General features: G+C 41.9%; 3 protein-coding genes and 1 long non-coding RNA gene across 6 annotated transcripts; 2 read left to right on the forward strand and 2 right to left on the reverse strand.

The window, feature by feature from the left end:
- Nucleotide 1: 1 nt before the first annotated feature.
- On the reverse strand, nt 2-7,029 carry vtna (vitronectin a). Its single transcript, XM_034097908.2, has 8 exons — nt 6,920-7,029; nt 6,024-6,143; nt 5,334-5,783; nt 4,652-4,791; nt 4,393-4,549; nt 3,980-4,132; nt 3,392-3,892; nt 2-1,022 (listed from the first exon to the last, which is right to left on the reverse strand). The coding sequence occupies exons 1-8, from the start codon at nt 6,975-6,977 to the stop codon at nt 904-906; spliced, it is 1,698 nt and encodes a 565-aa protein (XP_033953799.1). The 5' UTR covers nt 6,978-7,029; the 3' UTR covers nt 2-903.
- Nucleotides 7,030-8,443: 1,414 nt separating this feature from the next.
- sarm1 (sterile alpha and TIR motif containing 1) lies at nt 8,444-14,567 on the forward strand. The gene is made up of 8 exons (XM_034098166.2): nt 8,444-9,509; nt 10,980-11,598; nt 11,828-12,040; nt 12,134-12,225; nt 12,297-12,623; nt 12,807-12,996; nt 13,222-13,343; nt 13,539-14,567. The coding sequence occupies exons 1-8, from the start codon at nt 9,046-9,048 to the stop codon at nt 13,648-13,650; spliced, it is 2,139 nt and encodes a 712-aa protein (XP_033954057.1). The 5' UTR covers nt 8,444-9,045; the 3' UTR covers nt 13,651-14,567.
- An 11-nt stretch (nt 14,568-14,578) lies between these two features.
- slc46a1 (solute carrier family 46 member 1) lies at nt 14,579-22,897 on the reverse strand. Of its 2 annotated transcripts, XR_011644224.1 has the most exons (7): nt 22,568-22,897; nt 21,828-22,219; nt 21,098-21,576; nt 20,410-20,493; nt 20,049-20,205; nt 19,780-19,901; nt 14,579-17,422 (listed from the first exon to the last, which is right to left on the reverse strand). XR_011644224.1 is itself a non-coding variant. In XM_034097724.2 (6 exons), exons 1-6 carry the CDS (start codon nt 22,895-22,897, stop codon nt 19,847-19,849), a joined length of 1,497 nt encoding a protein of 498 aa, XP_033953615.1. In that variant the 3' UTR covers nt 14,579-19,846. The 2 variants fall into 2 exon arrangements, 1 of the variants encoding a protein (XP_033953615.1); XM_034097724.2 differs by having other exon boundaries at nt 14,579-19,901.
- LOC139434943 (uncharacterized) lies at nt 22,765-26,543 on the forward strand. 2 transcript variants are annotated; one of them, XR_011644226.1, is made up of 4 exons: nt 22,765-22,832; nt 25,736-25,842; nt 26,232-26,292; nt 26,410-26,543. It is a non-coding gene; the product is annotated as an uncharacterized lncRNA (long non-coding RNA). The 2 variants fall into 2 exon arrangements; XR_011644225.1 differs by having other exon boundaries at nt 22,815-22,905.
- Nucleotides 26,544-26,693: the final 150 nt, after the last annotated feature.

The following is a 26,693-nucleotide window of genomic DNA, read 5'->3' on the forward strand; positions in this document are numbered from 1 at the left end:
ATACTTTAAATATATGATGTTTTTATTTGTCATCGTACAAGTTGGAACAGATGTAACAGGTTGTGAATATGCTGATCAAATACATTGTTCAAAGATCCGTGAAAAAACATATAAAGTAAACAAGGTTGCTTTGCCATTGTAGTATGATTTGGAATTATATTTTGCCTTCTTACACTAGCCCTTAGATATCAGAAAACCATAATTGTAACAATGTTTTCTTCGACCTCTGGTCAAAGTCCGATCTGCCGCTGCTCTCACCTTTGCAGTTACACAATGCTGCTGTTAGCATAAACCGCCATTATTGCATTTTAGAGATTGTTTCCTTTTAATTACTCAATCTGTCCGACCACGTGCCACATTTTTATGACCCCTTTGTGGATGAAAAGTCTCATCAACCCTGTTTATATTGTGTTATTTACTGTATGCTTATGATTAAACAATGGAAAATAAACATGTGTAGATACATGGTGTAGAAAAAAAGTCCCTGATTTACCATCTGTGTTGGTTTTGGAATTAATGTAACAAAATTCTTGAATATTATAAACCCCAAAACAAAGACATGGGAACAGAAAACCTGTAGAATAATACTAGAGTATCCGATCTCTTCTGGATTTCCAAATGGAGGTTATTTTCCTTCTCGTTGTTTAACTAAGCTGATTTTGAGAACAGATGAGATAATCTTAATCCACCAATTGAACTTTGGACATGCTAAAACACTACGGCGGTGAAGAGCAGCAGTGTTGGACCTTCATTGATCTCCAATGTTTGCTGAAGTTGACGAGCGGTTCGTTTAGTGTCACACTTTACAAGAAGCCAACACTGCCAGTTTCAGGGGAAATGAATAATCAGTTATATACAAATGTAGTCCTAGTGGTCATATTAAAATAACAATACATTTTGCAACTACTTCTCTGCCCCGGTGGTGTCTGAACAGCCGAGCCAGAACTTGGCGATGGATCTGGGGTAAGGCGGTGAGGCTGGGTCCACTCTCTTCGTCTTCAGGTCCACTCTGTAGTACGACTCTAGAAAAAACAGAAAACAACTCATTCATTTCCACTCTCTGGAGCAGCACATGTTCAGGCCGGGCTTGTAATTTTTGTGTTACGTAAAGCACACTTTGTCGGTAAAGATAAATCAACCGTACTTTGGATCTGTCATAGCTGGCATTAATCAAAGGATTCCTTTATACTTGTTTTTTCTTGTTTTTGGTGAATCATAAAACGGATCCTAAAAGTACTGGCAGGCAGAAATACACTGCAGGGGATCTCTTATGTTGTTTGTGATATGGCAGCATAATACAGAATCCAGTTACATAAGCCTTCTGTGGGAAAGTTTGATGAAACCTTTCATGAATAGAGGTCACTACAGTGGACAGCTATTCAAAAGGTGTTTTCTTGTATATGCATTGTTTTGTTTGCATAGTTGCATCATCAGCCACTACATAGGACCCTATTGCATCATCCCATACACTGCCACTCAGTGCCAAGTCAGTGTAAGTGCATGATACATGTCTCTAAACCAGTGGTTCTCAAAGTGGGGGCGCGCCCCCCCAGGGGGGCGCAGAGGCATGACAGGGGGGGCGCAAGAGACCAGGAGGAAAAATGGTTATAAAAATAAATAAAAAAAGATTAAAAAATAAAAAATCATATTTTTTTAAATTATTGATTCGAAAATAATGTGATACAGTACTGGGTCTCTGTGTATCATTAAAGCTCGGCTCTGTGTGTGTGTGGAACGAGCCATTTTGTGTGCGTGCGCGAGCGAGAGAGAGAGAGAGCACCGGTACCGGAGATCGTTGATGTTGGCTTCTGGTGCTGGTTCTTTCAATAACAAAGTGGAGGAGAGTGTTATCAGTGTTATCTCAGTGGGTCTCAAACATTTTGGTCACCATTAATGTAAACGATTATTTACGAGGCACACGTTTATATGATCATTATAGTTATAAACAAATGAATAAAGTTTAAAAGGGGAGTGATTTGTAAAATATCCATAAAGAAATAGTTAATCTGTTTACAGTTCTGTGTTGAGAGATGTATCAATAGATCTCTTCATTTTGCTCTCAAAGTGCACCAGATTGATGCTTTTAACTTCAATATTTAAAAATCTTCCCTATGTGAGGTCCACACACCACCTATAAAATAGCACTTTACCCCTGTTTACACCTATATGCCGTGAGTTGATTATCGAGCCTTCATTGTAACAGTCGCGGGTACACTGTGTGTTTGCGTGGGGATTGTTGCAGTAGAAAATTCCACTGTAGCGCCCGGTACATTAATGGGAAACCCTAAATGTTTGAGCACCCTCTATGAAACGTCAAGCTACCCCACAGTACCCCCAAAGTAAATCTCTGGCGCCGCCACTGAGCCTGACTATTTGTGTTGGGGGGGGCCGACTTTTATTTTCTCCAAAGGGGGGGCCTGACAGAAAAAGTTTGAGAACCACTGCTCTAAACCAAGATGGACGACAGAAAACCACATGGACCAAGTCACCCATCTATATCCTGCCAATCCTTTTATGGAAAGCGTCCCCTGCAGGTATAAAACATATGGTGACATCAAGTAACAACTAAGGAATCATATAATTCATAAATTATCAACGTATTGATGTTATGTTTGCAGGAAATCATGATTAACCACCTGTCCACTACAGTGGACGTCATGCATCACTGGCTATATTTCAACTACAATTCATACTGGTACTGCTGCTGTTGTTCCCAGGGCCGTCCCTCCATACAGGCAGATCATGCAGACTGTGTGGGGCCTCACCTTGTGGAGGGGGCCACACCTTGCGGAGGGGGGCCTCATCTGAGGCGCACCTATGCGCTTATGTGGCGCAATTAGGGTGGCGCGGCACGGTTTCGCCGCTGCGAGGCTCCACTAGCACTCATCAAATAACTGTGCGTGGGGCCTCAAATTGGCCCCTGGCCCTGGTTATTCTTGAAAATACTTCATCTGCAATATCTTTTTGGGCCGTAAATCAATATACTTATGTTATTATAATGTAATTTTAAGTTTGCACATCTTTATTTATCATTTTTTCAAAATGTACATCTCTTCAGTTCAAACCCTGAACGCATACTGTCCACCTGAGTGGACATATAAAAATGTCTTTGAAAAAACTAGATTAAAAAAAAAAAAGTTCAAATCTTGTTTTTCATGCACCAAGAGCAATAATAACACTTGACTGAGGCTTTCATAATTCATGCATGAAAGGGTTAAATAATATTTGAATGAGTTCCAGTCTTCTCTCTGGAACTCATCCCAGAAAGGTCTTCTTTCATCTGTCTGGAAAAAGCCCACATTTCAACTTAGACAAGACAAAGGCTTTTGTGTGAAAATTCTTGTTGTTAAATAGTTTGTTATGACTATTATTAATCTAAAAGTGCACCAACCTCCTCTGAAGAAGTAGACGCTCTGTATGGGCAGACTCCTGGAGACGGACCCAACGTTTCTGGGGTCGTGGTTGCCTCTGTCGTTCTGCCGGGTCCCGCCTCTCCGTCTGTCCTGGTCCGAGTCTTGATCCCATCGCCTGTTCCAGTCTCGTCTCAGTCTCTCCTCCATCTCCACCCCCCTCTCTGCCAACCTCAGACCCATGTCCATCCCCCTGTCTGCAAAGCCCTGGCCCATGTTCATCCCCTGCTCAGCCGTGGAGCCCCAGTAGGGGGAACGGCTCTGCCTCCTATGAGCCCACTGCAGCCCGTACTGCTGCCCATACTGCTGGTAATTCTGCCCGTTCTGCTGGTTCCGAGGCGGCCCTGGCTGGTAGTCGTTGCGGCGTTGTGCGGGCCTCACAGGAGGGACGTACATCCTGCCAGCCATGACAGCATCCACTGGAGACTTGAGGCCCTTCCAGTCCTTGTCAATGAAGTGGTGTTTGTCGTGATGCTGAGGCGCTAGAGAAGAGAAGAAAAAACTGTAAGCTTGTAGCAACACATGCATCTACATCTGCATCTCATGATCTATAATTTGACTCAACTTACAGCTAGAGAACAGCTCGCTGATGACACGTTCGTAGTTGTTGTAGTATACGTCAGTGTAGCGTCTGAACATTAGGGGCGGAGAGCTCTCTGACATGGTGATGCACTCATCATGGGATGGCTGGTGCAGAAACTCGTATGTGTGATACTGATCCCCTGGAGAAACCAACAAGATGCTTTATTGAAAAGATATATAGTTTATTTTTTACTTCACAAGGTTATTTTTTCTATTCCATAATACATTTAAAATATGTTTTCATAAAGAAGTATTATAACCTGGAATATGTTTGCCTATCATAAGGTAAATGATTGCTACCTGTTATTAGGAACAAGTGTGTCAATGTTCGAATGTTCAAATGTTCAAAAACCGAAGATTATACAGAATATACCCGGATTTATTGTTTTATTATCAGTACCTTTGAAGAAATAGACCTTCTCCTTTCCATTGTGACCAGGAGCCGGCAGAGCAAACGCTGCGTCCACATGATCGGGAATTTTGTCAAAGCCCACGCTGATATCTCGAGGATAGTCCTCATCCATCACACCATTATCAAACCTCCAGTACTTATTTCCCTGAGGAAGGTTTTGTGTTAATACATACATTTATTATCAAAGCAAAACAAAGGAAATGTGCAACATGCATTATTAATACAAGATACTTTGCTGAGTCCTCACCTTGAAGATGTAAGTCTTGCCTTTACAGTTGACGCGGGTGAAGGCAGCATCAATCGGCCCGCTGATGCCCCACACGTCCTTTATGAGCTTTGGATAACCAGGAAGAACAGTCTTTTTGTCCAGTTCAAAAAAGTACTCCCCTAGAAAAAAAACACAGAAGTTCACAAGTGTGTTTCACCGCGACAGAAACGGATTCCAATAATCTTCCTGGGGTCCAACACATTACATTATAACAGTTATTGGATTAAAAAACATAAAATAACATTCATACTCAGTTCAGAGCCAGAAAAATACTAATTACATATAGGTGATGTTTAAAAGAATGAGAATTATACAAATGTAATGAAGCGAAACACAATTATCAAAAACTAGAAAAGAGTTCAAATGCACTGCATGCCAACAAAGGGATATTCTTCTTAAAGGATAGGATGATTCATTATTATTAGGCGGATATTAAGGGGTTTGTTTTTCCAGTATGACACAGCGTTTTATTTTATTTTATTGAATTAGGTCCTGGGCAGGAACAACATGTGACCATTACTTGCAAATCTGTTGTTGAGGCTTTGTCTGTTTTGGCAGGAAACAAATAAAAATGTGGACTTCTTCAGTCATTAGTACAGCTGCACAATATGGCTCGCTTGAAGTTGCACTCTCCACATTTAGATATGAAGGGATCACTCACCTCTGAAGGCATATATGGAGCCATTTTTTTGTTGCATGAAGGAGTCAAAAGGCCTCCCGCTGCAGGCCATAGCGTCTGGGTCGGGGGCTTCGGTGGTGGCTGTTGTGACGGGGCCGGTGGTGGTCTCAACTGCTGCCTCAGTCACAGGGGTTTCAGTTGTTATCTGTGCAGTCGCCACTGTCTTTGATACGGGTGTTTTGCGTGTTATAGGGATTTTCTGAAGTATTGTTTCCATCAGTCGAGGGGGTCTGGTCATTTCTAGAGTTGTTTCATGTTGTTCCTGTTGTCTGCGACCAAAGTCTGAGATGGGCTGCTCGGTGGGCTTCAGCTCGCGATCGGTAGCATTGATGGACATACTGTGGGATGAGCGTCGAGGCGAGGGAGTGGTGCTTTGAAGAAGCTCACTATCATCATCATCATCCTCTGCAAACACAAACGTGTCCCCGCGAGCTGAGAATGGGAAGTCATAATAATGAACAACTTTCAGGATCAGAATTTGGTTTATTGCCACGTAGGTATACACATATGCTTTGGTGTATGATGGTGCATACATAAGCACAGTACGATTAATTTAAATGTTAAACAAGATCAAATATAGAACAGTTGTTAAAATTATGATATGCCATTTTTTTATTTCTACAGAAATGTTTGTCTCACAACATTAGGGTATCTTAAAGAGGGATGTCTTACTCGTCATGCCACAATAGACCTTGAAGTCAGAGCAGCAGCTGTTGTAATATTTGCACATCGAGTCACACTGGCACGTCTTCTCTGAGCTAAATCCATTCTCACAGCGACTCATACACGACTCTGAAGATGAAATGACAGCGTTAAAGAAATTAGAAATGGTTTTATTCAGTATTCTTTGCACTTCTGACCAAATGAATTTGCCCTGTTGGAGATTATATATATACGCGTTGGCAGCATGTCAATAACAAAGACTAATTGAATATGTTGCCCATTATCATTCATAGTTTTTCAGATTTCTATCTCAACATTTTAAGTGGCTGCCTATAGTATCCTATTTGTATTGATAATTGTAATAAACTAGTAGTTGATTCAAAGATCTCAACTATTTTGGAACTGGCTAAATTGTAAAGTCAATTATCAAGCAAACATTAAATAAATATGAAAATATGCTGCTCTTTAAAGTTTAATAAAGTTGAAAATGTTGAAAACAAATTGTTTTTTGGGCTTGGGTTCAGACAAAATGAGCAATTTGAAGACATCATTTTGTATTCTGGTCATTAGTGCCATATTTTTCACAAGTATCTGGCCTTTTTTAGACTAAACAATTCATGTATTAATTTGAGAAATAATCATTAGCTTTACTGATAATGATTTACCTGTTAGAAGCAGTCTTGACTAAAGCTTTGAAAAAAACAATAAATATGTATGTTGTTAAATGTTAACGCTTTAACACTGTATACTAGTAAGCAGGACACACAGAAAAGGCCCATTATCGGGTCGTACTGAAACATGATTAAACTATACCAAAGAGTGAAAAACAACAAGTAACATTTCTCCCAATAATGAATACAAACACTTCTCTGAACTCTCAAAGTGATTTTTAAAGTTGTTCTTACCATCTGCGGCTAAAGTCAGAGCGATTAGAGCGAGCAGCAGGAAGGCCCACAGCCTCATGTTGTCTCTGCGGAGTGAGAGGACAGAATGAAGAAATAATGAAGCACTGCATGCTCACAATCATTGGAAACATGTGTCAGTCACCCCGCTTCCTTGTTTACTCTAACCTTATTTGCAAACGTCTTTCTATTGGAGCAAATAAACAGAGAGAAAGAAGTCGATAGGAAATATGACCTCTGACCCTGTTGCTTTTGAGTTTCTACTCAAATCTGTGTCATATAGTGATCACAGAGCAGAGGTCTCTCTCTTCAGTTTGAGTAATGCTTCTATCCAACAGCATTTATTTTTATTTATTCTACTAAATGCAGACAAAAACAAAGAAGTATAATTCATACACACAAAATGAACACAATTAGTAGAAGCGGGAGGGCTGAAGCATAGCTTATGGGAACAACATGAATGTGTGTTGTTTCATTACTTGCTTTCAGGAAAAGACTAAACCTGAATGTAGCATGTAACTTGCATGTGAGGCCTCAGTGAAGACAGAGAGGGAAGCAAAGTACCTGCTGTGTCACCTAATAAAATTGTTTAACATGCGGTTACGAGCTAGTAAAAGCATTTTACAGCAGTATGAAAGCGTGACAACAGACATCCTTGTCCTGTGTATGATTGAACTATAATTTGTATTGTGAAAGTAGCAGTTATATTTGCCTTAATGACATTTTACAATCACAGCAATCAGGGCCGCAGCCAGGGTTGTTATTTAAAACGTTCTACCAAGACAAAACAAGGGCCGACATCAGAAACAAAGTCTCTGAATTGTTTTTATTCATTACGTTTTACTCCATATTCTGCTGGATTTATTTCCCAATGTTAATGTCTAAATGATACACTGCAATGAAGGGACATTTTTATTATTGAATCTATTAAAGATTAGTTTGTCAGCTGACTTCCCTTCACGTGTTACCTCCATGATTTCAATCATGAATCACAGTCCTCTGGCTGGTTTCAGAACAGTCAATTTTGTCTCAAGCAACCATGTGATTTTCTTCATGCTTTCAAATTTATTTTGTCATATTTTTCCTAATAATTATTGTGATTACTTTTAAACAAGTTATTTTTAAAATTCCAATCCTTTTTTATTCATAACTCATGCGGCATTACAAATAATTAATTAATATCTGGATCCACTTAAAATGTCACAATTTCCAATCCAACAAGAAAAGAATGGAACATTTACGTTTTTTATTAGCTTGCATGGATTTCTTGATTGAGAGAATTATATTTATTACTTTTGTGGTACTGCACCTGTAGCATATTATCTCTTTATTTTCCAATACATTTAACTGTGCCAGTGCTCGGTACGGCATTAATGTAGCCTTCAATACATTTAGTATGAGCTAATTGTCTTCTCGGAAATGTTGCAAAACACATTTTAGGAGCTTTTGAGCTGTGAATCAGAGGTTATTCTCCTGTTCCTCCAGCAGGGGGCCTGCAGTGTTTACATCCCTGAGTATACAGAGCTCTGACCGGCTGTGGTGCAGGGACCAAAGAGGAGGGGGTACTTGTTTTCCTGTTCATCCCCTGAAGATACAGATAGCCTGTGGATGCTGACCAGAGGATGCGATAGGTGCAGACACTACAGTGTGAATATATGTTTTTATTTCTGCAGGGAGACGAGCCGCTACAGTGCGTTAGAAAAGGTGGGAGAAAATCTGAACAGATCTTCTTTGTCTGCAAACACAGACAACAATAGTCTGTTTTATTTTCCAGGAAACAAGGAGGATTGGCTCTCCACTTTTTTTGTGAGGTGCGGAGGAGTTGCCTCTTTAAGACCCTTCGAGTATGTCAACGCTTTAAGTCGTTTTCTGGTCGGTGTGAATAAAAGAGACAAAGAAGCAGCTGTTTACTATGAGCAGGCTTACTGTGACCGGCCCGAGATATGCTGATCAGTGTTTACAGATTACTGCCAGGGATGACATCGACCAGAGAGAGGTGATGCAAATTGGTGAAAGCTGTCACTTTTGATTTACATCTGATATCAGGCGCATCTCTCCGAGGCATCAGATCTCTCAGAGGCCTTTGTAAAACATTTCATACACGGAAACGGACGTGGTTCTGCTGGTAGATGCTCTTGTCTCTGACGCTCTTCCTGTGGAGGCTCTATCGACATTTCTCCATCATGTTCAGCTCAGAAAGACTTACAGTCCCGGAATATGTCAGCCGGCTGCAGAGAGGGAGGAGCGGCTCCGGACCCGAGCCTAAAGCAGTGTCTCCGGGCGTCAGAGCCGATGTCCAGCTGGTTCTGGATGGCGCCCTCCCCGCCCTGCGCTGCGCCATCAAGAGGCTCAAGTCCTCGCACGAGACCTCGGATTCAGATGAGACACGGAAGGCCATCGCGGAGCTCTTCCAGCTGGTGGAGGAGGCCTGGGTTTTGCCCACTGTAGGGCGTCAGGTGGCCGAGGACATCTGCAACAGGATCCGACTGGATGGAGGCCTGGAGCTGCTGCTGCAGCTTCAGCAGAATCCTGCTCTGGAGATCACCTATGAGTCTGCAAAACTGCTGGAGCAGATACTGACCTCAGAGAACAGGTAAGCTACGTTTAAACCTTCACAGTATTATACAGCAGCTCTGCAATATGCAAGTCTGTAATATTTTATTTTTGACTGGTTCAGTGTATGATGAGGTTATGTGTGTTTTAGTACTTAATTGGACCATATGCAATCCGTTTGTGTACAGGGATTGATAAAATAACACAAACAATGTAATCCTGCAATGCAATACAATAGTAGGCATTGGGCAATATGTTTATGACAACTGATTCAGCCAGGACATACTATAACTATATGGGTCATTCCAGAATTGGAGGACAATTTAGACACCAACATTTTTGAAAAATGAACCTTTTTTTTAATAATTTTTTTTTATGTATTTAGGAAAAACATAATAAACCATCAAAAAAAGTGATTTGCCCAGCTAGGCATCACATGTATATTTTCCAATGAAGAATTACCCCTGTTACTCATAGTAACAGGGTTGAAAATAAATGCTAATTTGAGCTTTAACCTCAGGAATGATTGCTATGTAGCATGTAATGCTACTTTCAAGGCAAGGACACACTTGGATATCTAATGCAAGAAAGATAACTTTGAAATTAAAATGCTTTGTTCTGATAATATCAGTAACAGGGTTGAGTGGGTCAGAGTGCCACACTCTTAAGACTGAAAAGATTGTAAAAATATGAAAAATAAAAGAGAGGACTTAATTTTGGTCTACCCATGGCACTAGCACATGGCTTGCTGATGTCACTTCCACTGTGTCATCTGATTTACAGTTTTTTCACTTCCTGTGCCAATCTAAAAAGGTTTGGGTAACAGGGTTGAACGCATGTTGAGGGACACACCTTCTGTGCAAAATTACTGTTATCTAAAATATGTTTATGATTTAACAAATTGATTTGACCATTACAAGAGACATATATCAATAGAATAATACAAAAAAAGTAAATAAAATACCTATTTTAAATGTTATATTTGACATGCAAGTTGGTCACCAAGAAGCGGGGACAAGAGAAAAATGCCATTTTAGGGGATGTTCGAGAGCTATTTGATCATTTAAATAATATTTTGAAACCACTTTTTCTACAACTTTATATACATTTTGTCTCAAGACAAGTATGTTTAACACAACAAGTGCATGTTTTAGCATTTTGGGCATGGATTAGATTAGATTTTTTATATGGGGGACGACATGAAATGTCTCCAAAACCAACGTTTATCAAAAATAGCAAGGCTGTTTTTATTGGCTTGTACATTTTAAAGGCAGTGTTAGTGTTCTGTCTACTATTTGTATATCTATGTTGATTCTAGGGCAACAAAAAAGTCATCGAGGTCACAGTTAGCATGACATCAAAACAATAATAGTAGCCCATCCTCACAGTTGAAAAGCAAACACCTGTTTGTTCAGGAGAATCTTAAATGTTTATATTAACAGCAGAAAGTCTTGATGTTTGATTGACTTACTCAACATTTGATATCAATATTATAAACTTCTGTTGACAGGGATTATGTAGCCCGTATGGGTCTGGGGGTCGTCCTCAACCTCACTCGACATCAGGAAGATGCACAGCTGGCTCGTAGTGTCTCGGGGATCCTGGAGCACATGTTCAAACACACTGAGGAGACGTCTGTCCACCTTATCTCTAACGGGGCCCTGGATGCCCTCCTCTTCTGGTGCCGCGGCACAGACCCCACAGTGTTGCGCCACTGTGCCGTGGCACTAGCAAACTGTGCCATGTACGGAGGCCACCGCTGCCAGAGATGGATGATTGAGAAGCAGGCAGCTGAGTGGCTTTTCCCTCTGGCTTTTTCCAAAGAGGATGAAATCATTCGCTTCCACGCATGTCTGGCTGTGACTGTGTTAGCTGCAAACCGAGAAATTGAGAAAGAGGTGGTGAAATCTGGAACCCTGGAGCTGGTGGAGCCATTTATTGCATCTTTAGATCCGGACGACTTTGCCCGCAGTTTGTTGGACAGTTCAGACAACATGCAGGGCAGGACAGCAGCTGACCTGCAGCATTTTCTGCCATTACTGGATGGCACAAGACTGGAAGGAAAGTGCATTGCAGCCTTTTACCTTTGTGTGGAGGCCAGCATCAAGTCTCGTCAGGGCAATACTAAGGTACCATCACTGACCACATGTAGCTCAAAATGTTATGTCTGGTAGCTTTGATGTGACTTAGTTTTACCTTGTCAATCAATCAATCAATCAATCAATCAATCAATCAATCAATCAATCAATCAATCAAAGTTTATTTATATAGCCCAATACTAATATATTTGTCTCAGTGCATTTTACAGTTTGTACAGAATATGAATACGACACCCTCTGTCCTTGTGTTTATTTTAAGATATTTCAAGAGATTGGAGCAGTGCAGAGCCTAAAAAAAATGGTGATGTACTCCAGTAACGGTACAGCATGTGGCCTCGCCAAGCGGGCACTGAGCGTGATGGGAGAGGAAGTGCCAAGACGCATCCTGTCATGTGTGCCCAACTGGAAAACCTGCGAAGTGCGGACCTGGCTGCAGCAGGTCGGCTTCAGTGCCTACTGTGACCGATTCCTGGTATGTTTTATTACTCAACAGAGAGATAATATAGGCATTTAGATCTACATATTATACACTATGCCTGACATTTCTAACATCTTTGCTGTACAGGAGCTCCAAGTAGATGGAGACCTCCTGCTGAACATCACAGACCAGGAGCTATGCCATGATCTGGGCATGACTGCAGGCCTCAGTCGCAAAAGGCAAGTGCCACAAACCCTTCAACATGAGTCATGCAACAGCGGTCTGACAGCTGCTCTGTCTCATCCTGCAGGTTTCTGAGAGACCTGTGTGTGTTGAAGACGTATGCCAATTACTCCACATGTGACCCAAACAACATGGCTGACTGGTTAGTGGAGGTTGACCCTCGTTTCCGGCAGTACACCTACGGACTGGTCCAGTCAGGAGTGGATCGCAATAACTTCAAGAGCCTGACGGATCAGCAGCTCCAGAACGACTGCCACATAGACAACGGCGTCCACAGAGCCAAGATTCTCTCAGCTAACAACAAGCCCTTAAAACCGTGCCAAACTGATGCTCAGCCTGCAGGGCCCGACGTCTTCATCAGCTACCGTCGGACTACTGGCTCCCAGCTGGCGAGGTCAGAATTCTTACTCAAAACATTATGCATGAAAAATTACTTAAAAGATGGATGGGGATGTTTTTTTTTTAAAGTTCATCTTATTGATTAGTTGTGTAATTGTTGCAGCTCTAGTTAGATTAGACTTAGAGTAAGGAGAGAAGGTATGTGCAACAAAATGTACTTTCTCATTTTTGTCCCAAGCCTTCTGAAGGTGCACCTGCAGGTCCGAGGATACAGCGTCTTTATAGATGTGGAGAAGCTGGAGGCCGGAAAATTTGAGGACAAACTGATCCAGAGCGTACAGCGGGCGCGTAACTTCATTCTGGTCCTGTCCTCCAATGCACTCGACAAGTGCATGGGTGACACTGACATGAAGGATTGGGTGCACAAGGTTGGAAGTTTTCAATTTTTCTGTATTGTATAACATTTTGCTTAAAGCTTTCACCCCCATGCACCTTAATCATATTCTGGATTCATATTGATACTTTAGCTGCTTGGGAATTTTGTTTGTACTGTCACATTCATAATCCCTATCCCCTTCCCTGATTACATCTGTCGAACATTTTAGTGTTTTATAGTTTTTATAGACTCAAAGGAATGCTCATTAATCTTGCAGGAGATAGTCACCGCCTTGGCTGGGAAGAAGAACATAGTTCCTGTCACGGATAATTTCATGTGGCCTGACCCCATATCTCTGCCCGAGGACATGAGGTCAATTCTCAATTTCAACGGCATCAAGTGAGTAACTGCTTGCTCTTAAATAAACCAAAACTTTACTGTAGAAATATTTTGTTGGTTAGCACATCTGTGTAATTGGGCTTTTATTGTTGTTGTGATTCATGTAAAACATCCATTAGAGAATTTATCTGCTTTATATGCAGGGCTTAATTATTCTTAAGGTTTTAATTGCTTGTTACCTTTGTCTTGACACAGATGGTCCCACGAATATCAGGAGGCCACGATCGAGAAGATCCTACGATTTCTGAAAGAACAGCAAGACCAAATCGACTGCAAGGATGCACCCGAAGGGCAGAAAAAGAAATAAGCTGACATTTGAAGTTTGATTTCAGCTATAATGACTTTAAATTATGCCAAATTCAACATTGCCTACGGTGAAAAGGCCGGCAGCTTTCCCCTGCTCCAAATGCATGTGAAGTGAATCTGATTATGCTCACACAAAACCCTGATATAAATTGACGTAGTATAATGCAAACAATAAATGAAAATCAAAAGGGGATTTCAGATTGTATATAATAAACTGTAAGCCTTTAATGATATACCCTCGTTCTGCTGTATATGTGTGATCAGGTACAGTATATGCCTTCTGTCTCTCAGGAAAATAACTGTGATAGATCAGCCGCTGTAGGCACCCCAGCAAAATCATCACTAGCAATCTTTGAAGCAGTTACTAATCACATGCAATCACTTTTTGTTTAACTCATACATTGGACATTCATATGACCAAAGCAGGTCTCTGACTTTACTGACATTTGTGGTTTTATGTTTGAGTTGTCATAGTTAAGAAACTTTATAGGAGATGTGGTCAATTGATGAGTTTCTATGGCGGGCTCAATATAAACCAGAGGCATGAAGTATTGTATAAAAAGCTACATGTTGTATAACTGCTTCCCTATTCTAACCAAATACAGGTTCAAGCAGTGTACAGGCAACAAGAAAACCCATATCAGAAAACCCCAGTATTTAAGGATATTTTCCTACTCTGTAGTCAACCATGAGCTCACAGAAGTCAAATATGCACCGTTTACTTCTTGAATGTGAAAAAGATCCCATCTGTGTTACAGCGTGGCTTGTAGAGTGCTGATACAACATTAATCATGTAGTAATGCTGACTTGAAGTTTAATTGATCACAGTGTTAAGTCTGAGAAGTAATATGTGTCTGCTATGCCATTTTTATGTTATCCTTGTTTCCTCAGCGTAATAAACAGAATACAATTAAATGAAAAAAAACATGTTTGAATGAAAATAGAATTTGGTCCCTTTATTTTAAACATGATGACAGGGGTGTTGTAAAAACAAACAACTGATCCTCACTTAAATCGTTGTGTGACATGTAAACATAAACAGATTTAACGGTATGGTATGTAAGTCTGAGAAACCGGCTCGAGATAAACTCTTTGTTATATTCCATGGAACGCTCTTAACATTACATTGCATTTAGCTGACGCTTTTATCCAAAGCGACTTACAATAAGTGCGTTCGACCAACAAAACAGAAGAAGAAAACAGAATCATAAGTACATCAGGTTTCATAGAGCAAAAACATTTCAAGTGCTACTCAACTGGCTTTAGGTAAGCCAATCCTTTATTAGTATATAAGTGCTTTGTTAATAGTTATATCGCTCAAAGTGGAGTCGAAAGAGATGAGTTTTCAGTCTGCGCCGGAAGGTGTGTAAGCCATCTGCTGTCCTGATGTCAATGGGGAGCTCATTCCACCATTTTGGAGCCAGGATAGCAAACCCACGTGTTTTTGCTGATGGGAACTTGGGTCCCCTTCACAAGGTGCAGCAAGCTGTTTGGTTGATGCAGAGCGGAGTGCACGTGCTGGGGTGTACGGTTTAACCATGTCCTGGATGTAGGAAGGGCCAGATCCATTCGCAGCATGGTACGCAAGTACCAGTGTCTTGAAGTGGATTCTAGCAGTTACCAGAAGCCAGTGGAGGGAGCGGATGAGCGGTGGGGTGTGGGAGAATTTAGGAAGGTTGAAGACCAGACGAGCCGCTGCATTCTGGATGAGCTGCAGAGGTCGGATGGCACATGCAGGTAGACCAGCCAGGAGGGAGTTGCAGTAGTCTAGGCGTAAGATGACGAGAGCCTGGACCAGAAGCTGCGTCGCTTTCTGGGTCAGCTGGGGACGTATCCTCCTGATGTTGTAAAGCGTGTATCTGCAGCAAGGGGTTGTAGCAGCTATGTTTGCAGTGAAGGACAGGTTGTTATCTCGGATCACACCCAGATTCCTTGCAGTCTGAGTCGAGGAAACAACAGAGGTGCCGATGTTGATTGTTAGGTCAAGAGTGGGACAATCTTTTCCCGGAAGGAAACGCAGTTCAGTCTTGTCAAGGTTGAGCTTGAGGTGATGAGCAGACATCTACTGAGAGATGTCAGCTAGACAAGCAGAGATGCGTGCGACAACCTGGGTCTCTGAGCGGGGAAAGGACAGAATTAGTTGGGTGTCGTCAGCGTAGCAGTGGTATGAAAAACCATGCGGGCTAATGACTGATCCGAGCGAGTTTGTGTACAAGGAGAAGAGGAGGGGACCAAGAACAGAGCCCTGAGGGACCCCTGTAGTTAATTGACAAGGGTCAGACTCGGACCCTCTCCAAGTAACCCTGTAGGTGCGGTCTTTGAGGTATGAGGTGATGAGGGAAAGTGCAGAGCCTGAAACTCCAAGTTCTTGGAGAGTGCAAAGGAGGATCTGATGATTCACCGTGTCGAATGCAGCAGACAGGACCAAAAGGATGATGACAGAGGAGAGGGAGGTTGCTTTAGCAGTGTGCAGTTCCTCAGTGACAGCAAGGAGGGCAGTTTCTGTGGAGTGACCTGCCTTGAAACCAGACTGGTACGGATCCAGAAGGTTGTTCTGATGGAGATAACAGGAGAGTTGTTTAAAGACAGCGCGTTCAAGTGTTTTAGACAGGAACGGGAGGAGAGAGACAGGCCTGTAGTTTATAACATCAGACGGGTTGAGAGTGGGTTTCTTTAGGAGTGGGTTTACTCTTGCCTCCTTGAGACTGTTTGGAAAGTGACCAGAAGTTAGAGGACTGTTGATGAAATGGGTGAGAAACGGTAGAATATCAGGAGCGATAGTCTGAAGGAGGTTTGAACGGATAGGGTCCAGAGGACAGGTGGTAGGGCGGGCAGAGGTAATGAGGGTAAGAACCTCACTTGGAGAGAGAGGGGAAAAGGAGGTCAGTGTGTGGGTGAAAGGAGGGTCTGGTGACCCAGTGGTGAGTAAAGGTGAGTCAGAAAAAGAAGAGCGAATATCATCAACCTTTTTTTCAAAGTGGTTAACAAAGTCGCTTGACAGAAGGGAGGAGGGGGAAGGGGCTTTGGGGGGGGTCCAGGAGGAAGGAGAAGATGGAAAATAGTCTTTTGGGATTGGAATAGGAAGATTGGATCTTATCTTGAAAGAAAGTGCTTTTTGCCTGAGAGATGGAAGCAGAGAAAGAGGAGAGGAGAGCCTGATAGGTTAGGAGGTCGTCACGGTGTTTGGATTTCCACCGTTTCCGCTCTGCTGCCCGAAGGACGGTTCTATTAGCACGCAGTGCGTCATTTAGTCAGGGAGCAGGAGGGGACTGACGAGCTTGCCGAGATGTGAGAGGACAGAGAGAGTCCAGAGAGGATGAGAGAGTAGAGAGGAGAGTTTCTGAAGCAGAGTTTGGAGGTAGGAGTTGGAACGAGTCAGAGGAAGGGAGGGCTGAGGGCACCGATGAGGCAAAGGTAGAGGGGGAGAGGCAACGAAGGTTACGGCGGACAGGTGCAGGATGAGAAGAGATTAGTTAGTTATGTTTGGAAAGGGGTAGAGAGAATGAAATGAAGAAGTGATCGGATGTGTGGAGCAGGTTTACAGAGAGGTTAGAAGTAGCACAGTTCCTTGAGAATATGAGATCAAGGACATTGCCAGCTGTATGAGTTGGTGGGGATGGAGACAGTGAGAAAGCAAAGGTGGTTAACAGAGATGTTAGTTCGTCTATCTTCCCTGTCTGGAGGTTGAAGTCTCCGAGAAGTACAGCGGGAGGGCCAGTTTCAGGGATGTGTGAGGAGATTATCTAAATCCTCCAAGAAGTCCCCCAAGGCGCCTGGTGGAAGGTAGAGAACAACAATGGTTAATTGTATAGGATGGGTTACTGTGACGGCATGGAATTCAAAGGTGGAAGGAGCGAAGTTAGGTAGCTTGAAGAGAGAAAAGCTCCATTTGGGAGAGAGCAGGAGACAGTGCCACCTCCTCTGCCAGTGGGTCAGGGTGTATGGGAGAAGGAATATGCTGTGGAGAGAGCTGCTGGGGTGGATGTGTTGGATGGAATAATCCACGTCTCAGTGAGAGCAAGGAAATCCAGAGACTGCAGGGAAGCGTAGCCAGAGATGAAGTCAGACTTAGGAACAGCTGACTGGCAGTTCCACAGGCCGCCTGAAACTAGATGTTGGATGTCAGTGGAGCACGTGGGATAGATGAGAGCAGGCCGGTTATATCGATTACGAGATACACGGGGCCAGTGATAATTGCGAGAAGACACATAAACAGGAATGGAGAAAATACACATGATTATAGCCTGAGGGGCTAAACAACCAAATAAAATAAAACACCAGCAATACTTAGCTCAATCAAAGTAGGATTTGCCTCCTCTTTGCCTCCAGCAGGACTCTATTGTCTTTGTTAGTCTTACTCCAGCAGGACTCTATTGTCTTTGTCAGTCTTCGTCTGTCTGACGCTCCAGGAAAGTGCTACCTAAAATGGACACCTGATTGCTGAGTTCTCACAGCCACGTCCCTTTAATTAGTTAACTCTCTGCAGCTGGTGGCCCTCAAAAGGAAATCTAGACTGGCTCCCTCCTGAGTTGTTATTGTGTCTTTTCAGTGGCCCAATGGTTTTACAATTACATTAAACCCTAAGTTATAAAGTTACGAGTTTAACCCTTAATACAGTTACACCTACTCAATACAGCTCTTAGTATTCTACAAATGTTTAAATCAAAGTTAACCCTAGCAGTCAGTTAGTTCAGTTTTAAGGTTTCAGTCAAATTACTTGTCCCAAGTTTCTGCCTGACAGATACTGTAGCGGTTTTGAGATTTAAAATCACAATTTCAGTCAGATCAACTACAGAGCATTTATACAGAGTACACACACTGAAACAGAGAAGTCGAAAAACAGAATGTTACTCACACAATTCTAGAAGTCACCAGTTGTTATCCTGTCAAAATCGAGTTGCACTTAACATCCCGATAGCAATGAATATCTTAAGTGCTTTGACAAAAAATCCATAAAAAATGTCATCTGTGGAAGCCGTAGCACTGTAAAAAGCACGACCAATCATTTTAGCCAGCCCGGCTAAAATAACTGGATGGCCTACCTGCCTGTCAGCCTTCCATCTGTACACAAACTTATCTCGTGGCCTCATTGGTCATGTGTGTGTTGGAGGAGGGGCTCTATAAGGAAATGGTAGATTTTCTCCGGTCGTGTATTTTCAAATTCTAGCGATCTCGAGCCGGTTTCTCAAACGTACATACCCTACCTTTAACCATATTATTACAAACTATCAAAATCATGATCAAGTTATATTTCATAAATACATCTGATGCAACTTAATAATAAATATTGCACAATTGAAAAAAAATAGGAAAAACATTTATCATTTTATGGTTAAAGTTTTGTTGCCCCAACATTTGCATAATGGCTTTGGGAAAGTAATCTCATGTTATTAAATTCACAGTAGCTGGGATAATACTTAATTTAACCTTTTTATCTTCCCTTCGAACATTTAAAATATGATTTGGTAGCTCTTGTTCCCTCTCTGTGCATAAATCCTGACCCCGGTGTGCATGCTGGTGCTGGGCCTGTGCTCTGGGACTATCCTGTGTTGTTTGTGGTGGTGGGACTCTTCAGGGAGTGTACACTATGGAGCGAGGAGGGTCAAAGTGTAACCCGGTATTCTCCGGCATGCGGCTCCTATTTCACTGTCTCTGCTGTGGATTGCTGATAGTTTGGTTGCACCCTTGCTTGAAATGTTTTGGAGCAACTGAGGAGTTTGTGATTTTCCTCTTATGGTTAGCACCTTAAGCTGTTGTGTGTATTAATACATTCAAATTGAAATATAAGGCATTTTCGTTGGCACACATTACACTGTATTTAAAATATATATATAATCACAACATAAAACGTGCTACAAACCTTGTTCTGTTCACCATTTGTATAAATGTCATGTTGAAACATCAGAAGACTGGCCAGCAGAGATTTAACAAATCCCCCTCTCCATTTTGTTTTAAAGTCATTTCAGCCTGGAGGTTGATTCTTCATCCTAAAGTATTGATCCCTTTGGTGACACTAGTAAGAATCCCTTCATTGAGCCAGTTAAAAAACAGTCAGCTACCCTATCACTGTGTTGAGATTAAAGTCTCTCCCAGCACCACTGATGGACAGATGCATGTCAGAGCTGCTCACCTCATCGACTGACATCAGGACAAATGTTAGCTCTCTGACACGTTCCTGCCCTCTGCTTCTCTTAAGGTCAGGATGCTGTGGAGTCTCTGTTGTCTCTCCTCTGGTCCAAACATCGCAGGGTCCTACAAAAACACACATGGAAATGGTGAATGACTAATTTTGCAAAGTGGGAATTATTCTTTTGTCATATGTTTTTTGGTCACAATTGCTTTTATGACTACAATTCACTAATAGAAAAACCACAGAAAGTTCAATAAGGCAACACTCACCCGATTATTCCAGCAGGGATGAAGAGGATGATGGCCGCAAAAAGGAAGGGGAAGCCCTTCATGAAGTGCAGCGTGGCTGGGTACAGGGAGTTAAAAAGGCCACTGCCCACCAGGAAACACAAGCTCTCCACACAGGCAACAGAGGCAAACAGGGCGCCTGGGGAAAGTAAAAACACTATTGATGAACACAACAGTTCAAGTTAAACCAGACTAAAGAATAGAAATTTGGTGCAATTACAAAAAGGAGAACAAAACAATAGACTTCAAAACAATCGTCACATCTTGAAATCTTTGCAGTTTGCCTTGTTAAATCCACCTGTTTAAAAACACAAGTATGATTTATGCATGTTTCGTGACTGACCTTGTTCTGATTGGCCGACCAACTTGGACAGCTTTGACCTGAGCACAGGCGTGGCAGCCATGAAGAGGAAACACAGACCGTAACCTGGTGACAGAAACACATTTGAACTTTGATGCACAATAAAGACCTCCAACAGTGTCAGCTAAAAAGTTATACTGTCCATTGTGAAATGGGGACAACACATTAATTGATAATGTTTTAAATGATGTTCCATCATTTTTATGTATGTATCCTTCCTGTATGTTCTTATTCTGTCATAAATGGCGGTATTGTGCAACCCTTTTACTATCCTTGAGATCCACATTACATTGCATGGGTAAACTTTTATAGATGATGTTAATTATTCCCACAGGGTACAAGAAGTGACTACTACGTTTTATATGTCCTAGTATCCAAGGTTGTCTGCTAACACAAGGCCTGCTAAGTCTGTGAGTAAAACACAAATTAAATGGATAATCATTGATGCAATCTACTGCATGCTACACTCTGATACTGAATCTACTATTTTACTGTAAGGGATAATCCTAAAATAGATTTTTAGTCCTCGACATCATGTCTTCATGCCATGTTTAAGGATAAATATGTTTGATAAATACTAATTTCTTTGCTTCATTTCGTTCAAGAATAGAAAATATTTTAGATGGAAAAACAAGAACAAAATCATCCTCCTCACTCCAGATTCTCTCACCTGTGAACATGAGCTGTGTGGTGTCAGCGACAGAGAACACCACCAGCCCGATGACGTTGGAGGCCAGACCCACGAGAGCCACCCAGGAGTCTTCCAGGCAGCGCTGCATGATCTTCAGCCCCAGCAGACTGCTGAGGTAGGCCAGGTTCTGAGCTGCTGATCCGTAGCCAATGAGGGCCGACCCCCAGCAGAGCGGGGAGCTTAGCTCAAACAACACGTATAACTCCCTGCTGCCGAAGTGTACAGTCACCACCAGAAAGAAACACAGCATGTAAAGCCATAGCTTGCATCTGTGAAATGTCCCGCCGGCGTCACTGGTACTGCCTCCTGTTGAAAAGAGGTGCCAGATAGCTTTATAGTGGCGGGAAGTGAGGAGCTTGGCACTGGGGTCAGGCACGACCGACTCACGGACGAACAGGTAAGCGTACAGAGCTGAGGCCAAGTTTGTGGCCAGGACGAGCCAGAAGGGATTGATGTACCTAAAAACAGAGGTACAAATTTAATGGAAATGAATGTCAATCTAAATAGATTTGATTTTGAAAGAAAGTCAATTGTTGTGAATGATACTTCAAGTTCTTTGTATACTGTGGCAATTGAAAAATTCAATTTCACAATTATCCTTGCCACAAATACTGCGATGATTATTACTATAATGGAAACTCACCATGATAATTGTATCTGCATTCAATCCTAGATGGTCCAATCATTAGTAACAACACAGATTTCTTACCCCTGTGCACGCTGCCACTGCCCTCCGATGATGCTGGCTAGCATCCCTGAAAGGCCCAGACAAGCCTCCAAGATTGCCACCCTGATGGTGCGGGACTTTCTGTCGCTGGTATCAGCCACATATGCAAAGCAGCCTGCCAGGATGGCGTTGAAATCCCCGGAAAGGCCGCTTAACAGCCTGCCAACTAGAAAGTAGCCCACAGGCAGCTTCAGGTACATCACCACCAGGTAAACCACCGCTTGGAGGGCCAGGCCAATGTTGGGGAGGATGAGGACGGGTCTTCGACCAGCGAGGTCGCTCCATGAGCCCAGCAGAGGCACCACAAACAGGCCTACAGAAAATCCCCCAAGACTGATGTACAGGTTCCAGTGGGCAGTCAAGATTTCCACCTCCTGCAGAAAAAGAAAAATGGGACCTGGTTAACTACACTCATCAGCAAACAAAGGGACTCATGTTACTGTTTGTAACCCATAATCCCATTTCCTTTGCATTCTAATTGTATTGTGTTCTTAATTAGGGTTCTAGTTAATAGCACGTTTATTACTGCCTATTTACATTCTTATTTTGACCATTAAGTGTGAACAAGTAACACCTGCTGGGATTAGGAAAATAGCATTTGCCCACACTTCCTTTAAATACACCAATAAAGTGAATGTTATAGTTATTCCCTTAATTTAAACCTGAGTGAGTAACGATTAAAAGACGTTAACTACGGCTGAGTAACCGTTTAAAGACATTACCGTTTGCAGCGGGTCGGGGGGCACGGAGCCGTTGCTGCACCCCGACCTCTTGGAGCCGTTGTAGCCGAGGTCCTCGCTGATGCGGTCCCACAGGTACTGAGTGGACAGAGGCGCCTGCAGGGCCAGAGAAAACATGGAGAGGAACAGCACCGGCTCCACAGACACCGGGCATGTAACCCTAAACGGTGGTCGTACGAAGCCGGTGCTCGCTACTTCGGCCTCATGTTTGTGGTCCCCAGAGTCGTGTGTCTCCTCGTCCGTGGCGGTAAGCACGTCCCCGGGAAGAATCGCTGCGGTGTCCGGCTCGTCCATTACCAGGCAGCGTAACATTAACCGTGGTAACTTTACTCACTGTATATTCAGAGTGTCTGAACACAAGCGAAACATTGAGTAGCCCTTTTCTTTAAACTAGCTCCGTAAATAACTAGCTGTTCCTGCGAATGCTAGTTTGTTTATGCTGCTGGTTTCTGATATAAAACGAGTGGGAAGGAAACTTAGCTACCAGCTCAGCAAAATAAAGGATTCCGTGCTGAGGCCATAGACTGGGTTGAGGCTCATTTAAGGCTTCAGCTCAGCACCCCCGTCTGGACAAAGAGGGAGACTATACTGCTTTGCTATCAGTGGTATAAAGTAACTAATAGTAGATTATTTACTCAAGTACTGTACTTAAGTACCATTTTGAAGGACTTCTACTTTACTTGAGTGTTTCTAATACTATGTACTACAATCCAGAGGTATATTGTGCACTTTTATACCTTTAATTACTTTTTAGATTCGGGTTAATTTAATTACATGTAATAAACACTTAAATAAGACTTTAGTTACACCTGGAGTAAATCCACAAGTTACCCTTCATCATACAAAGGAATTTGCTGCACCTTCATCAGCTTTGCATCAATAATTATGATCAAAGCTTATAATATTATTCTGAAATGGGCACATCTGCAAAACATGTTCTTATACTTTACAATACATAGGCTACTTTAAATATATTTGTATGCCATTCCTTTTGTACCTTTACTTAAATAACATTTTGAATGCAGCACTTGCAGAGTATTCCACTTTAAGCCTCAAGATAAACATTTAAAGTACCTCACTTTAAAGTAATCACTATGATGTTTAATGGCCATAAACAAATTAAAAACACTTTCTTAACATAACTCCATTGTAATTTTTTAACGTAAAAACGGAAGGCTAGGGTGGTGTTCTTTTTTTCACAGTCTGTGGCATGTCATTGATTAGGAACATGGATAAAGCACTTTTATTTTGTTGTGCATGAAACCAGCAAAATGGAATGTATTTGCCCCTCTGGGAAAACGTATATAGCTCAATCTGGTGGAAAATACAAAATAGAAAATGTAGAAGCCAGCCCTAGGTTTAAGCCTGTTATGCCATTAGTCCAGGGTATGTATAACTAATAAAATGCTCTTTCAAAGCTTACTTATAGTCTAAGTAGTAGTGTGATTGAAATGTCTAGATATGTGTGAAATCCTCTGTTTTAACAATTTGCAGTTAAACAGCTATATCTTGCAAAAAGTTTGAAAAACATTATAGATTAATGTATCTTATAATTTTTCTGTCTTTGCAAATAATAATTGTTTACAGGCAGTGGTAATGTGAAAAACTCATACTGTACCAACCCTAACACACCCTTCTCCTCTGTTCAAAGAAGCATTACTTTGTGGTTCTTGGCCTGAGTTTAGTTTAGTTTGGCTGGATACATAATCTGCATGATGTATGTGTACAGCTTACTCTCCTGGGTTGACCTTTTATGTATTATCTTAAAATGTACACACGTACGTAACACACATTTTTTTTGTAGCTCCAAATATTTTCTTGTGAAGTAACTTTCATCAATCTTTAATATAACTTCTTAGGGTTTCAACGGTTTCAACAAATAATTAAACATCAATTATCACACAAACCTATTTAGCCTTTAAAACACACACACACACACACACACACACACACACACACACACACACACACACACACACACACACACACACACACACACACACACACACACACACACACACACACACACACACACACACACACACACACACACACACACACACACACACACACACACACACACACACACACACACACACACACACAACACTGTTTTGGAAGTTATCTGACACGACCTGTTTACAAGGCCATAGTCAGTGTGACTTTGTTTTTCCAGATTGCCCTTTACTGCTTCCTTTTACAAGACATTGAGAACAGACGTATCATTTTATTAGTTACACAAAGGCACATTCAGTAGTAGTTATGATTTCCTCTTTTTGTTTATTTATGGGCTAAACAGCGTAACAACGTAATATGGATATTTTGCCACTGGAGGTCTTTGTTCCTAACTATTACAAAAGACTGCTTTTTTTCGTGCCATTAGTTATTATGGGATTGTAAGGGTTTGTCATTGCTGTCAGCAAAACAACGTTTTACATGAAGCTAATGAATCTAAAATAAACTGTACTACATGATTGAATCAACTTAAAACACTGAATTAAATTAAATAGGTAAAAATCTATGTTTTTTCTGATGCAGTTTATAGTTTGTTCAGCTTGTTTATGTGATACCTCAAGATCCACATTTGTTATGACAAAAATCCTTCATCAAGTTAAAATTGAATTAAATCAAATGAATGACAGCTTCTGGCAGACAACCACAGGGCTGACACATGCGCCAAAGAGTATAATATAATCATCACCTTTATTAACCCTGCGGCGAAATTCAGTTAATCTCTCTGGTGTTATTTTGTAATTACACACAGGCCTGAAATATACACACACACACACACGCACGCACACACACACACACACACACACACACACACACACACACACACACACACACACACACACACACACACACACACACACACACACACACACACACACACACACACACACACACACACACACACACACACACACACACACATCACTTCAGGGGACATTACATTAGCCGCGTGCACACTGCGGTACTTTTCCCACAAAGGTTCATGCGAACTTAGTTCATGCGAACTCTTTAGTCCTCATGAACTAAGTACAGAACGCGTTCACACCCGAAAAAGTCCCTGGGGGAGGATTAGGCCAGAGCTATTTAATAGAAGAGTTACGACATCTCCGTTCACTCCAATGGACCACTTTTTTACAGCAATGGCGGATCGTGGAGCCTCTCAATCGTTCCCCGGAAGTTAGCGCCAAGGCTGGCAGAGCTGTGGAGTTGCAGCATAATACACCGTTCGTGACGGACTTTTAAAGGTAAGAAGAAGTTTAAAGATTTATATTGCGGATATTATCAGTACATCTGATTCAAATGAACATGTGTATTAAAGGATGTCAGTGGATTATCCCTAAATTAGTAGATTTAAGGAACGTTTACAGATAACAGATTAAGCTAGCATACCGAAGCAAGTTAGCAACACACGTTGAACAGCCTTTTAATTGTAAATTCCGTTCTCTTAATGTCATTTCGTCCAACATGTTGAATTAGAGAAGAGGGGCTTCTAAACGGGATTGTATGCGGGGGTGGAGGGAGTTAAATATTAGATAAATATAACTTTGGTGCGTGTAAGAGTGAGTGTTTTTAGCAGAGCCATATTGTGTCCTTGTGATTCTGTTGATTATTACCTGTCTGTATAATGTTGCAGCTCAGCTGATTTTGGATTGATGGCAAAGGGAGAGGCACTTAAGTGAGAGTGAAAACACAAAGTACGTTTAATACTACTGTTTTATATAAGTAAACACCTTATCTCCCCAAGGCATTTCCCATCCAATAGGTGTGCTGTGTGTATAACCCTTTCTCCTGTCTGTTGCTCCCTCTTTCAGCACAAGAACCAGAGGGGGATTCAATGGAGCCTGAATACCTGCACTGAGACCCTCACCCTGCACCCTGAGTCTCAACTCTCAGTGTTTTTCAAGCCTTTCCCTGTTTTTTTGTATTAAACAAAACATTAAGCTTTCCCAATGGTGTGGTTTTCGTTTTGTGAAAAAGTGCAAATGCAGTGTTTGTATATAATTACATCACATATTTTGTTGCTGTTGGTCGTGAAATTGCTCCTGCTGACTTGAGCCAGCCATTTTTTCCTCCGCTCTGTGTCAGTGGGGAAGCC

The sequence above is a fragment of the Pseudochaenichthys georgianus genome, chromosome 13 (assembly GCF_902827115.2).
Source record: "Pseudochaenichthys georgianus chromosome 13, fPseGeo1.2, whole genome shotgun sequence".
NCBI lineage: Eukaryota > Metazoa > Chordata > Actinopteri > Perciformes > Channichthyidae > Pseudochaenichthys > Pseudochaenichthys georgianus.